The 15,163-nt window shown below is 33.3% G+C and overlaps 1 protein-coding gene across 1 annotated transcript in view; it reads right to left on the minus strand.

Annotated features, from left to right (window-relative positions):
• The window catches only part of LOC150110627 (ES1 protein homolog, mitochondrial-like), a 100,251-nt gene that overhangs the window by 20,672 nt on the left and 64,416 nt on the right, over window positions 1-15,163 (minus strand). Inside the window, exons 5-6 of the mRNA XM_090395324.1 lie at window positions 14,711-14,803; window positions 5,512-5,585 (exon numbers count right to left, since the gene is read on the minus strand). Coding sequence (XP_090251450.1) covers window positions 5,512-5,585; window positions 14,711-14,803 — 167 coding nt within the window. The remainder of the gene's footprint in view (window positions 1-5,511; window positions 5,586-14,710; window positions 14,804-15,163) is intronic.

The following is a 15,163-nucleotide window of genomic DNA, read 5'->3' on the forward strand; positions in this document are numbered from 1 at the left end:
ATGGCAGGACTACAATATGCAAGCCCCACATTACTTGACTCAACATGTAGCATAGTCTTCACTGGTGCAAAGAGCATGTATAGTGGGACGTAGAAGCTTGGAAAGCTGTGTTATGGAGCAACGATTTATGCCATACCCTCTACCGAGCAGATAGATGGGTGTGGCGGATGTCCTGTGAATGTCTCTTACCAGAGTGCATAACCCGAACTATAAAATTCAGTGATGGCAGTGTGATAGTATGGGTTCAGACCTTTGTTTGTGGTGCCACGAACACTGAACTTCAATGTTCAGAACACTGAAGTTCGGATAACTTCTGGACAATGCACTGTGTTATAAGGCTGCTGCTGATTGTGTGGTTTGTAAACAATGAACATCACCAAACTGGACTGGCCTCCACAGAGCCCTGATCTCATCCGTAATGAACATCTGTAGGATGAACTGGAGCATATGAGATTCAGGGATGCCCCCCCCCCCCCCTACACACACACAGGACATTATAGGCCTACAGGAAGAATGATCCAAAATTCCCATTGATTGGTATTGTATGCTTGTGGAAAGTATGCCCTATAGGATTGCCACAGCGAAAAGAAATCTCACATCTTATTAAGGTGGGCACCATGGTTGGTTATTCCTCACACCATGGTGTCCATTAATTTCTTTCCAAGAAAATATATATATAATTTTTTTTTTTTAATAAATTAGGAAATTATTGACCTTTTTAGTTATCTTACATTAGATACTCAGATGGTGCTTTTTAGAAATGTCTGTTAATTGACTTTCTGTGATCTTGTACTGACAATGCCTATCTTAATACAGTTTTTTTTATGAGTTTTCACCATTTTTATATTTTTTAAAAAATGCCTCACAGTAATTCATTATTGAAACATTATGTTTATGTGATCATACTACATGAGTTTATGGATACATTCTTGAATACTAATAGTGTCAAGTTCTTTCCTAATACTTAATATGATACTGTCATTGATTCTATCTATTCACTCCCCTAATCTTTCTCAGAACTATCATATCTTGAAAGTTTATTTTTCACTTGTAGTCTAACCAAGTGAAAAATAAACTTTCAACATCTTTCTCTAAATCCAGAGTAATTTAATAAAAAAAGGTGGTACACTGTTTGGCAACTCCTATAGGTAAAGATGACCTCGCCATTGCTTCTGCCTGATATCACCACTTCTGGGCCTGGCTCCCACTGAAGAGACCTCAATAAAGGTCAAAACTAGTCTGGGTAGTGGCCCTTCCTTTAATGCATAACATTATACATATCCGCAAGGAGATGTGTTTTGCATTATGGGAGATACTGAGATAGGATTGATGTTAGCTTGGTCCACCTTTTCTACGAGTTGCCCGGTGTTGTACTACCTTACCCCAGTCCTGAAGATATTTTCAGGCACAAACTTTGTTTGCTCACACTTGGATAAAGGATTAAACTAAATTTATTAACTATCATATCTGTAGTCTCCAGTCTTTGATCAAGTGTTTTATTTCTAGCCCAGCTCTTAGAACAATAAGTTAAGCATTTGTCTAATTTCTCTCTTATTCAATATAAACTTATTCAGTTGACTAATTACAATACCATCTTTGCTAATTATGTTGTCTATTTTCATATTTAATTTGCTTTCTTAACTGAAAACTGTGCAAAATAGCTGGACTGTTTTACTTGTTCTACTGGTTCTGCATTCAGAATGCAGGTTTCAATGTTTCTACCTAGTCTCACTGTCTGTCTTTTCATGCTGATTTTCATACCAAATTTATTACAGTAGTTATTCAGTTTAGATAGGGAATCTTGCAGACTTGTATTGGATTTGTTTAGAAGTATAACATCATCTGCATAAAGTAAAGAGGTGAGATTAACATCTCCACTTTTGATATCAGGTTTAATACCACTTTCCTTCACAAAGTGATCCATATACTGTAGATGATGAATAATAGTAATGATAATATGGACTCTTGTCTTACACCTGATTTAACATTAAACTATCTTGTACTCCCATCAATTCTGGCTGCTGATTACAACTCAAACATAGGCTATGAACTGCTTAATATAATGTTTCATTTATACCATATGACTGTAGTGTTTTGAACAGCTTTTCTCCAGATCAACAAAACTAAAATATGGATCCTTGTTATATTCCCATGATTTCTCCACTATTAGAGTGATAGGAGCATGAAATGCATTGCTTGATAAAGTGGCAAAACTGCAATCAGTAGATGAGTTTAAGGAGTAGTACAAGAGAATTTATATCGACTAGCATTGACCTCCCACAATGAGTCTTGCAACTCCATGGATGTCAAGAAGATAATAATAAAAATTTGCCTTAAAGTGAAAATTTGATCCTGACAACCTCTATTTGGCCTGAACCCAGCTTGTTCTTCTCTCAGCTTCCCTTTGCTGTTTTTCTTAGACTTTTCTCAAGTATATTTGCAGAAAATTGCATTATTTGAAAAAAATGCAATTTTCTGCAAATTTTATGCAAAGAAATTACAAAATTTCTTTTCCAACTATGTTTTCGCTTCCATATTAATTTCTGCATCCATCTGTCATTACATACACAGCATTTTTTAAAATTATTACACATTTTTGCAACGATGAGTCCACAATATTTTGAATATGAACCGATGAACATTTTTCCAGGTATATACAAACTAATCGTAAATTAAAATTTTTTGCATCATTTGAATAGATAAAAATACTGAAATATATTTTATCTTCATACTAATTCCCTTATGCAGAGTAAGACTAAAAGAGTGATCAGATTCTGCTAATTCTTGAATATTTGATAGTTGCTCTTTTTTTGATGCTTACAGATGTTCAAAATTAAGATATCTGACCATTCTTTGGTAATATGTAAATCTACTTTGAAGCTGATTCATGTATAAAAGAAATATTGGCAACTGTTCAACTTGAGATTCCATCTTCGGCAGCCAATCTAGATACAATCTCACTTAATTCTCTTGTTTTACAAAAGTTTAAAATTGACTGATCATTATTAACTCTTTTGGGCTACTCAAAGGTTCTGTTTACCTCATCCCTTGTTTTTAAATGTGATTATGCACATTTCTAAAATTAATTATCAGTCTACTAGTGTTCAATTCCTTACATCAGTGATTTTCAACCGGTGTGCCATGAGATTTGTGAAAACAAATTAATTTAAAGAAATAATGTCATAATTTGCATATTTATTTATTAGTGTTTGGTCTTCCATTCGCACCTGAAGCTCCCTTATTTATATTTTATGAAACTTACGGTTGGTGGATCGGTTTAAAATTGCGTGTTAATTAGCTCTTTAATCTTTTGATAAGCGTAGATGTAGAAAGTATTTTTAACTTGGGTATAGTTATGTTAAGGAATTTTAAACCTGGTTTTACTCCATTTTTTCCAAGTGAGCAAACAGACAAAATGTCAAGTTTGCGCCTGCAATTTATGCAAGACTAGCTGATCCCACAGGCTTGGTATCCTTTTGATAAGCGTGTTCACAAATAACTTCATTTAATTCTCTTATTTTTAAGGTAACTGGTAAGAGTTATTTTATTATTTTTATTTTTTCATTCAGTTAATTTTATTCAATAGCATTCCTTTAACATGGATATGATATATTCATTTGAAAAAATTCAATAAAAATTTTTTAAAATAATTTTGAGTATTGCTTTTCTTATTCAAAATGTCAAAAATATAGTTTAAATTTTTTTGTAATGTCAAGGATAAGTAATTACTATTATTAATATCTTGTGTGTGTAAATCAATCAAAATTATGCATATTTTTTGCCAAATCATCAAAAAAATTAAAACAATATATTTTTAGTGTGCCACAGAATTTTAATAATTAGTCTAGGTGTGCCATATTATGAAAAAGGTAGAAAATCACTGCCTTACATGAAATGTTTTGGAAAATAACTGCCTAACTGCATCTGAATTTTGACATTTCTTAAATTGTTTCCAAACTTCAGATTGATTGATTTTAATTTTCAAACTAAAGTGGAAATAATGAAATTATAACTAAAGTATAGAACTGAAGAATTAAATTTGGCATAAATAAAATGCAAAAATAGAGGATATTATGGATCCATTCATATTTTATCATCAAATATAGAAAGAAATTTAAAAAAGTTTCAAAATCTACCAGAGAGCCATGAGAATATCTTCAGCATCAGAGTTGTTTTGGTTTGTACTACTTAAGACACAAGCTGTGCATCCAACAGCCACACATCATCTTTTATTAGTGCTTAAATTAGGTTTCACTGGTCTGATAAACTGTTTTGAACTGTTGGTTCTGATCAGAGACAAGGTTTGGGCGGGGGGCAAATGTTTTCAATAATACCATAGTCTAAAAGTTAAATTGAAGCCTTTTGGCTCTAAACATCTGTAATTGGTTATGCACCTACAAAGAATTCACTTATGCTGAATTTAACTTTCTGACATGAGATTGCTACAGTACTGAGAGGGTTTTTTTGCTCTCTCTCTCTAGGTTTCTGCATGGTCTTTGACGAGAACCAACAATCCAAAACAGCTGTCAAGCCAGTGCAATCTAATCAATGTATTAATAAAAATGAACACATGGGCTCCTGGGCAGAGCTCACATCTTTCAAGTAGTGCAAGTAAAGGGAACTCTGGTGCCAAAAGTTAAATTCTCATAAGCACTTTTTAAAGTTTTGAAATTTAACATCAAATATAGAAAGAGACTATAAAATATAGATAAATCAATAATATCCTTTATTTTTAGATATAAAATTATACAATTAAGGAAAATTAAAATTATAAAATAATAATTTTCATCTTACAAGTTATCAAATGTGATCTAAATTTAAAAATAAAAACTTCAAGATTTTTTTTTGTTTTGTTTAACTAATGAACCACCTGGTAAGAGGAATAATGCTACTTAAGAACTGATTCTAATAAAAATAATGTCTATTATATTTGGCTGTTTCATTGCACTTGACTTATAGTCATATCTGTCATATAATGATATCAATGTATCATATTTAAAGAAAACACAAATACATGTATAAAATTGTGAATAACATTATGCAGCCATTGAACAATTTCATCATCTGTAATCTACACAATACAATATTCATTCTACTAAAATTAAAAATTATAATAAATTAGATATGTTTCTGTGTCGGATTTGTAAATTTAAATTTATGTAAAGTCTCAAATCTCAGAGTTGTGTTTCCCAGAACTCAAGCAAGATTAGAAAATTTCCGAGGAAATTTGTCCCAGGAATTCCTAGGAGAAACTCTAGCTGTCTCTAACCAACGATTAGTAAGTAATACTTATTTTTAACAAGAATTTATGAGAAATTATCATTACTCTCATCTTCTAAATTGTGATATAATAAGTTGAAGTTCAAATCTGCAAAGAACACTTTGAAATTAATAAAAGAAGTCAGTTGTCAATCACAATACCAAAACTGCATATCTGTTATATCATCCATAGTTTTCACACACACACACACACACACACCAAATATGAAATTATAAAATATCAAAACATACCTTTATCTTGTCCTAATGTGATTTCTATCTTCTTTAAAACTCTTGCAGCCAAAATAGGAGCAATGCAACAGAGACTACATATGATAAAATAAAGAATAAACTGTAGATTTACATCTAATTTTTAACATGTTTAATTTTAATAATTTTTAATGTTGAAAGATTTTTAATTAATACATATATATATATATATATATATATATATTATTAATGTTAAAGATACCAAGAAATTTTATAAACTTGGTTATTTTAACTCCTAATCCCAAGTATGCAAACAATTAAGTTTGCGCCTGAAACAAAGTTCAAGTCTAAAGATGGTACAACACCAGGGCAACTCATTGTAAAGGTGGGTAAAGCTCTGATCACTATTCTTAGTAGTTTCCCATAATGTAAAGCACATCTCACTAGAAGATGTATACTGCATACTGCAATGCATTATGGGTGGGTTCACTACCCAGACCGGTTTAAACCTTTTTTGAGGTCTCCTCAGTGAGTAACTAGACCCTAAATACCAAGGTTTTAGTAATACAGAGCCTTATCACCTTTACCTATAGAAGTTGCAACAAGGTGTTTTTATTTTTAATAAAAATCTCTGGAGGAGATATAGATGTAATAAATTGTTTAACTTGGGGATATTGTATATTAGGATAGCGAAGTAATTTTATAAACTTGGTTATTTTAACTCCTAATCCCAAGTATGCAAACAATTATGCTTGTGCCTGAAACAAAGTTCAAGTCTAAAGATGGTACAACACAGGGCAACTCATTGTAAAGTTAAAGTGGGTAAAGCTCTGATCACTATTCTTAGTATTTTCCCATAATGCATTGCAGTATGCAGTATACATCTTCTAGTGAGATGTGCTTTACATTATGGGGAAATACTAAGAATAGTGATCAGAGCTTTACCCACCTTTACAATGTGCTTTACATTATGGGAAAAAAGATGTGCTTTACATTATGGGCTAGATATGCTTTACATTATAGGAAAAAACCATAATGCATTGCAGTATACATCTTCTAGTTAGATGTGCTTTACATTATGGGAAAATACTAAGAATGGTGATCAGAGCTTTACCCACCTTTACAATGAGTTGCCCTGGTGTTGTACCATCTTTAAACTTGAACTTTGTTTCAGGCGCAAACTTAATTGTTTGCATACTTGGGATTAGGAGTTAAAATAACCAAGTTTATAAAATTACTTCGCTATCCTAATATACAATATCTCCAAGTTAAAAAATTTATTACATCTATATCTCCTCCAGAGATTTTTATTAAAAATAAAAACACCTTATTGCAACTTCTATAGGTAAAGGTGATAAGGCTCCGTATTACTAAAACCTTGGTATTTAGGGTCTAGCTACTCACTGAGGAGACCTCAAAAAAGGTTTAAACCGGTCTGGGTAGTGACCCCACCCATAATGCATTGCAGTATGCAGTATACATCTTCTAGTGAGATGTGCTTTACATTATGGGAAACTACTAAGAATAGTGATCAGAGCTTTACCCACCTTTACAATGAGTTGCCCTGGTGTTGTACCATCTTTAGACTTGAACTTTGTTTCAGGCGCAAACTTAATTGTTTGCATACTTGGAATTAGGAGTTAAAATAACCAAGTTTATATAAAATTACTTGGTTATCCTAATATACAATATCCCCAAGTTAAAAAATTTATTACACACATATATATATATATATCATACGTGTAATTATGTTTTATTTGGCAAAGGTGTTTCACAATAATACAGTTATTGTGAAACACCTTTACAGTAACAGACAAATGCAAAATGGCATCTGCAAAAATGCACTGTGTGTTTGGAGGGGAGAAGGAGTTAATGGGTGATGAGAACAGCTTGATTTTTTCTTCATATGACTATGAGATAGCACACATGGCCATCATGCAGTTGCATAATCAGATACCAGACAGAAGGAAGATAGAAACATGATCATATATAGAAGAACATAGTGCGATTTCAATTTCTGTATGTTTAGGATATTGCACTGACAGAAATCCATCACCAATCTGGGATCCTGAACAAACAAGCATGAGATGACATTTCTAACTCAGTCAACCAAACTGTATTAGATAAACCATGTGCCAAATATGATGGTTATGTCTTTCAAATTTTCAATCATGCTCATTAGAGCATCACCTGGTTAAACAAAGATCCTGCTGTTTACAACTGGGAAATTAGAGCAAATAATGAAAATTTAGCTACAACCTCAAACTCAAGAGAATTGAAAATTGTTGTCATTAAGGTTCTAAGAAGGTCTATGTAGCTCAGCAGAATGCGACTTGCATCCCTCTGCACTAGGTTGCACGAAGATAGACTTATAGTTCGAGCCTAGTCGCCAACTGGAGGAACTTTTTCTAAGCCTTTCTTTGACCAGTTCTTGAGTTAGTCGATCCCTGACATGGGCAAGTGAGTTTTTTTCCCTCCCAGAAACTCTGGTTTTTCATCCCATAAACTCAAGAAAATCGACCATAGAACCCACATTATATCAGACAGTAACATGTCCTGTTAGGGTTAAGTACCAAGAGATGGCAGCACTTGTTTGCCAGTTTCTTCATTGGTGGCTGCCTATTGGCTACTGGTGGAGATTGAACTGCCAACTCAGTCTCAAAAGCTAGATAGGGTTTAAAGGCCTTGCCTACTCCCTATAAGGGAATAAAAGGCATTATCTTTTTATTTTTTAAGGTTATAACTAGAACTCAATAGGAAAAATGTTATACATGTTAAAAGAAATACTACACAGCAATCCATTCACTATAAAAAAATTATTCCTGTATTTTTGTCTAAATATAGTTGACTCCCACTTTACTAAAAAACACGTTTTTGGTAAAGTGAGAGTCAACTGCATTTAGACACAAGTTTCAGTCTGGATAGCAAACTAAACACTGAAATTGATAATATCTTCAAAATGGGTTAGAAATAAAAAAATTAATCAAGGATGACATGCCCCAGATATGAAAGTCTGAACAGACATTATCATCAGCAGAATCATTTAAAAATGAAAGTACTATAAAGGAATTTGACATTATTAACACTTAAGAATGTGTGAACAGGGCTAGTCTAAGTGAATTGATGACAGGAAAAGACCTAGAGGAAGGCCAAGATAAAGGTGGAATGGTACAGTGCCTTAGAAATGTTAGATCTGAATACTGAAGACCTGACAAATAAAATATTAGTTTTGAAGAAAACTATGAACAGGAAAGTAGCAATAATGTAAACCTAATTATACAGTGCTATTACAGTATGTTGTATACCATTTAGAATATACATAAGTGATTATCATGATGATGTATCATTCCATTGTCATCTCAAACATATTCATTGCATGAAAAGAAAGAAAAGCAGTGAAGATAATGTGCAAACATCCTCTTCAGAGAAAAAAAAAAAAAAAAGAATATTTCAATTTATCAAACAGCACATGTCAAAAGTTCAAAACTTAAGATGGAATTTTTATTAATACTAATATTAATATTAACTATGTTAATAATATAATATTAATAAGCCTCAGTAGCACAACCAGAAGAATGCTGGTACACTGCTCCCTTTGACTGGAAAAGCCCTAAGTTCGATTCTCATTGTGACAAGAGGAATCTTTATATGTTTGTTTTCAATTGAAAGTGAGTTAGCCAATCTCACATGAAGGTAGCAAGGTTTTTACTTCCAGAAATTCAGTTTTTCATCTGCCATACACACAGATTTGTTTGTTTGTTGCAGACAAAAAAATACTAGTGGTGATGGTGGGAAGTAGATGCTGTAGATGATGATGATGGTAATGGCATTTGTGACTGCTGGATAGCAGTGGAGAAAAAGTGTTGTGGAGATAAGTCATCCCTCGATGAGTTCTTGGACTCCTTGAAGATGTCGCATAATAATAACGATGCTATCATAATGAGGGATTGTATTCAAGAAATTTTCTCTGAAAGAGATCTACGTTTACCAAAAATTCCATCATCTATTATGACAATATATACTTATTATAAAAAAATGCAGTCAACACTGAAAAAATTCTAGCTTTAAAATGTAAAAATTAGCATATAACAAATGTTTAGTTTAATAAGAATTCATGGAGCTTGTTCAGCAGAAAAGGGCTATTCAATAGTTAAAGAAAGAGTGGGGTTCTTCACGATTTTTTTAATCGTGACTACCAGTGCTAACATTGCTGGTGATAAGGAAATTATCACAAGCCTTTCAGTTATGTTAAAACTATGCCTTCATCTTGTAATAAAAATGAAATTTTTTATTTATGAATTGTAAAATTGATAATGGAATGAATTTTCAAAGAAAAGTGTACTTCAGTATAACGGTTTGAAACAGAAAACAACATGAATGAAAAAAAAATGGAAAATTATGCACTAAGAGAATTAGTTGATCTAAAAACAGAGCTAGCAAGAGGGATATTTATTATTACGTGACAACTCCAGGGAGTCCAAAGGCTCATCAAGGGAGGGCACCTACTATACAGCTCTCTGCCTCCACCAACTACAACGAACCGCAACTAACATCATCTACACCAATGTCATCTATTGCCCACCACCACAACTAGTATTTTCACAGACAATCACAACATCCATGTTCATGGCAGGATTCGAACCCAAGCCTTTTGACTGGAGAGTGGATACGATAACCACTCAGCTAACTAGGCCGGCAATTATTTTGACAGCAAAATCAAAACCAATTGAATCAAACAAAATCATCATGAAGAAGTGAAATGAGTTTATATGAAGTTACATGTATATACTGACAATGAATCTAAAAATTCTGTTAGATGAATCTAAAAATTCTGTTAGATGCATTACTAACAATCAGTTATTAAGAAGATACTCAATCCTAGCATTGAGTATCTTCTTAATAACTCTATTATTATCCATGTGTATAATATGCCCTGCCCAACACTTTATATATTGATTTTAATGCACTTAATAATGTCTGGGTCATTAAATAATCTATACAATTTATAGTTGTATCCTTTTCTCCACATCCCATTATCTTTCAAATAGCATTTTCTAAAACTAGAAAGGTATTCCCTTAGAGCGGGAATAATCAATGAGTTTGCTTTCTCTGGTAATGGGCTAAACCCATTACCAGAGATTATTTTAGTAACTTGCTTGCACAAGTGTTTAGATCAGGAGAACAGAAATAGTAATCTGACACCATAGAAAATAAGGATAAAAATCATAGAGATCATCCTGCTTGGCACAGTGGTGCCTAACCTTCTGGCAGGGTTAACAATTGCCAATGAAATTTTCATGGAGCTGAAGTAGGGAAATAAATAAATCAAGACAATATAATGACTGATAGTTACTGCTTGGTTTTGCAAGTTTAGTTATTGGTGTGGAGAAAAATTTCAGTAAGTGATATGCCTTGATATAATAGCATCTGACAGAATGAGACCTTAAAATATCATCTTCATATCAAATTTTTGAAATTACAGACAAATGTCACGAATTTTTTAAAACTCAAAGAAAGCCACATGCAGCAGGATATTTTTACAAAAAAAAAAAAAAAACATGAAATTCTATCAAATTATTATCTCATATCATAAAAAGCTTATTATAAATTTTAATTAAATTTGAATTATAGATTTCATTTTTAATTAATTAAAACTATAATTGTTAAAGGGAACATGACAATTAATACATGGGGGATGGGAAGAAATCAGTTAATAAATTTGGGAGTCATTATGGTGATTCTTCATCAAACATTTAAGGATATACAAACTGACTAGAATAGAATTTTCAAGTATAACAATAAAACTGACTGTGACTGCATAACACCATGGGTGTAAGCTAGGTCTGATATGTTCTTTCTTTTATACCATTGCACTAAGGTCAATTTACAGATTAGATTTCATTTATCACATTGAAAGAGATCTAAAATCCTTCCCCTCCAATATAGCTGACAAAATACAAATGGAAACATGTTACATATTAAACTCCAATAAACAACTAAGTTGTAACCTAACCAGAGCAGAAAAATTGGCTCTGAAATCTTTAAAAAATAACAAAGACATCATTATTACAAAAGCACAGGCAATGCTATGTCATCCTTGATTGGACAGCATATCTGGAAAAAATGAACCAACTGGTATTGAACCACAGCATGTACCAAATGGTGAACTACAACCCTACAAACCAAAAAGAAAACAGAATTAATCAAATTGGTGACCCCATGGCCAGAGGAAACAACAATAAAACTAGTACCACATTATGCCCATACTCCCAGAATTTATGGCCTGCTAAAAATACACAAAACAAACACACCACTACGACCAATCGCTGAAGGAATTAGCAGTCCTAATTATCACTTAGCAAAGAAACTAGCAGTCACACTCAAAGAGTTGGTAGGTCATTCTCCTTCCTACATAAAAAATACACACTTCATAAACAAAATTAGAAACATCACACTCAACAATGAAGATTTATTAGTCAGCTTTCACATAACTGCCCTTTTTACTAATGTCCAAATCAATGATGCTATTCTTCTCTTACAGAACATATTTCTGTCCAATATCATAATCCTCTTTGCCCACATACTCGGATCCAGGTATTTCGCATGGCAAAATAATTTTTATCTACAATAGCAAACTTTTACATGGAAGACTTCGAGCAACGAGCTCTAGATTTGATCAGCCTAAAGCCCAACGTTTGGCTCAGATATTATTATTATTATGTGACACCTCCAGGGAGTCCAAAGACTCATCGAGGGAGTGTGCCAACAGCATCTAACGATTGATCCCTTCCAACTACTAACCGCGCTCAAACTTGCTTAACTTTTTGCTTGGGCCATTAGTAGCAGAGGCTCTACCAATCAACCAACCTTTGCTATATGTTGATGATATTTTTGCCATTTGGCCCGACAGCCACGAAAAATTAAATACATTCATAAGACACTTGAACAAACAACACAAACATATCCAATTCACCATTGAGATCAAAAACAACAACTCTCTTCCTTTTCTAGACACACTTGTCTCCACTGCAAACCTACACACGCACAGGCCAATACAAACATAAAAATTCATACCGCTACCCAACACAAAAACTAGGGGTCACCAGCACCCTGAAACACAGAGCCCTAACAATTTGCACCAATGAACAGGCTCTGAACCAAGAATTTGAAATTATTAGCCAAACATTTGTAAAAAATGGCTACAACAAAAAAACAGTTCACAAGATCGTCCACAAAAAATGTCATTAAAAGCAAAAAAAAAAAGAAACTGCAACTGGCTAACTGATTTTTAACTTTGAAAAGGCTTTCTAAAGGTTTCTCAAATAGACTTTAAAATGAGGTCTTCCATTACCACCAAGCATGCTATGGAGATACTACTACTTAATTTGTATATTAAAGATTATCAGTTATTTCTTTATATATATATTTATTTATTTATTTATTTATATCACTCTCACATACAGAGGTTTCAAGTCCTATAACAAATAAATGCCATATGCAGGCATTTAACATATCAAAATTATTGAAAGGATGAAAAGAAACCTGAAAAACAGGGGGTTTCAGGGATCCCTAGGAAATTAAAAGTATTGATACTGTTTATATAACCTAGATTTTCAGGGAGATGGATAATATCAGGTTTATAGAATGTGATTTTATGGGGACAAACTAAAGAAATGCAGATTACAGAGTATGGTAAATATTATTATTCTATGGATATCTCCATGAGTCAGAAGGCTCACTATGGGAGACCCATTAGTCACACAATGCCTATCATACCTCCCCTCAAACTCAATCACTGATGAACCACCTCTGACAACCCATTCCACCCTTTCACCACCCTCAAAGCAAAAAAATCTAGTCCTAATACTTACCACATACCTTTCCACAGGTGACTCCCTGTTTTCTTCTTTCCTGCCATGTACTGAAAAAAAGCTTTCGGTGTCAATCACTGACACAGAAAAGTGATTGACTGGCTTCAAGTTGGAAAAGGAGTTAGACAAGGATGTTTACTTTCTCCTCACTTGTTTAGTATATATGCAGAGGACATCATGTGTGAAGCATTGGATGAGCTCAGGACAGGAATTATGATAGGAGGTAGATTGATCAGTAATCTGAGATATGCTGATGATACAGTACTCCTTTGTAATGACATGGAAGAACTAGGACTAATTCTTGACAAAGTTAACAAGATCAGTAATAACAAAGAACTTCAACTCAATTCTAGCAAGACAAAGATCATGGTTCTAAAAGGAAAAACAAACAGAGAAGCTCTTGAGAAACAAGTGTATCTTAATGGGAAAAGAATTGAGGAAGTCAGCAAGTTTGAGTACCTGGGATCCATTATTAATGTGAAGAATTGCTGTTCAGAAGATGTCAGAAAAAGGTCAGAAATGGCTAAAGCAACGGTCAGAGACCTGTCTAAAATCTGGAAGGATGGATCTATCTCCATGGGAACAAAGTTGAGGATTTTAGATGCAGTTGTTTTTCCAACACCGACTTATGGATGCGAGACTTGGAACCTAAAGAAGTCAGATAAGAAACGGATATCTGCTTTGAGATGTGGTGTTACAGAAGGCTGTTGAGGATATCATATACTGAAAGGCGTACAAATGAATGGGTGTTAGAAAAGATTAGTAGAACTTTAAGGCTCCTTAAGGATATTGACAAAAGAAAGTTAAAATATTTTGGACACATAGAAAGGATGGAAGGAGGACTTCTCAGAACAGTAATAGAAGGTAAAGTTCCTGGAAAAAGAGGCGGGGGTAAACCATCAATGAGATGGATGGATGGCGTGTGTGAAGTGACTGATCTTCAGAGCATTGAGGCTGCCAGAAAAGCAAACAACAGAACTACATGGCGAGGCCTGGTGTGGAACATCATCGAGCATCAGAGTGACCATACGGCATCTGTAGATGCCCAGTGAACATAGAGAGAGTGTGTTGATCATATAAAACTTCTTTAATAACTTATATGCTTCTTACCATGTCTCCTATTTTTCAACCATCAGCTAGTTTTTGATGCAAACAGACTTTTGTTAGGGAGCATTCCAAAGACCTAGAACAATCTTTATCCCTTGCCTCTGGATCCTCTTCATCACTTCAACCCCACAAAATCCAGGTGATGAGATCTGTATGCACAGTAGTCTAGATGTAGCCTTATTAAAAAGCATCCACCACTAAAAAAACATCAGTTTAAAATATAGAATGTGATTAGGACTAAAATGAGTTTAAAATATACTTACGCAATGGGTCTTTTTGCTGCATGAAATTCTTTTATTATTCGTTCCACTTCAGGAATAACTTTACAATTTACCCCGTCAACTGCAAATGTTGACCTAACAGAATAAGAGCATTAGTACAAGAAATTTTGCAGATTCAAACCAATCCAAAACACAAGAACTTTCATCTCTGTTACAAAGATATCATCATATAAGCAAGTAATACAAAGAAAGCAGAAATAAATTTAGACTAAAGTAGGATTCCCATAATGCATTACTAAAATCTGGGACATTCTGAAATTTTTACTTAAAAAACCTGGGACATGTTAAAAATTAAGAAAACCAAAAATAAAACTATTATATATGTTGCACTTTAAATTAAATAATGCTATAAACATATATTAACATTAAATCCACTTTAAAAAAGGATTATTAATCACAAACATATTTAATTAGAAAAATATTTATCAGATTTAT

Source organism: Typopeltis vanoorti, chromosome 1 (assembly GCF_054136105.1).
Source record: "Typopeltis vanoorti isolate ZY-2024b chromosome 1, IOZ_Tvanoo_1.0, whole genome shotgun sequence".
Taxonomy (NCBI): domain Eukaryota; kingdom Metazoa; phylum Arthropoda; class Arachnida; order Uropygi; family Thelyphonidae; genus Typopeltis; species Typopeltis vanoorti.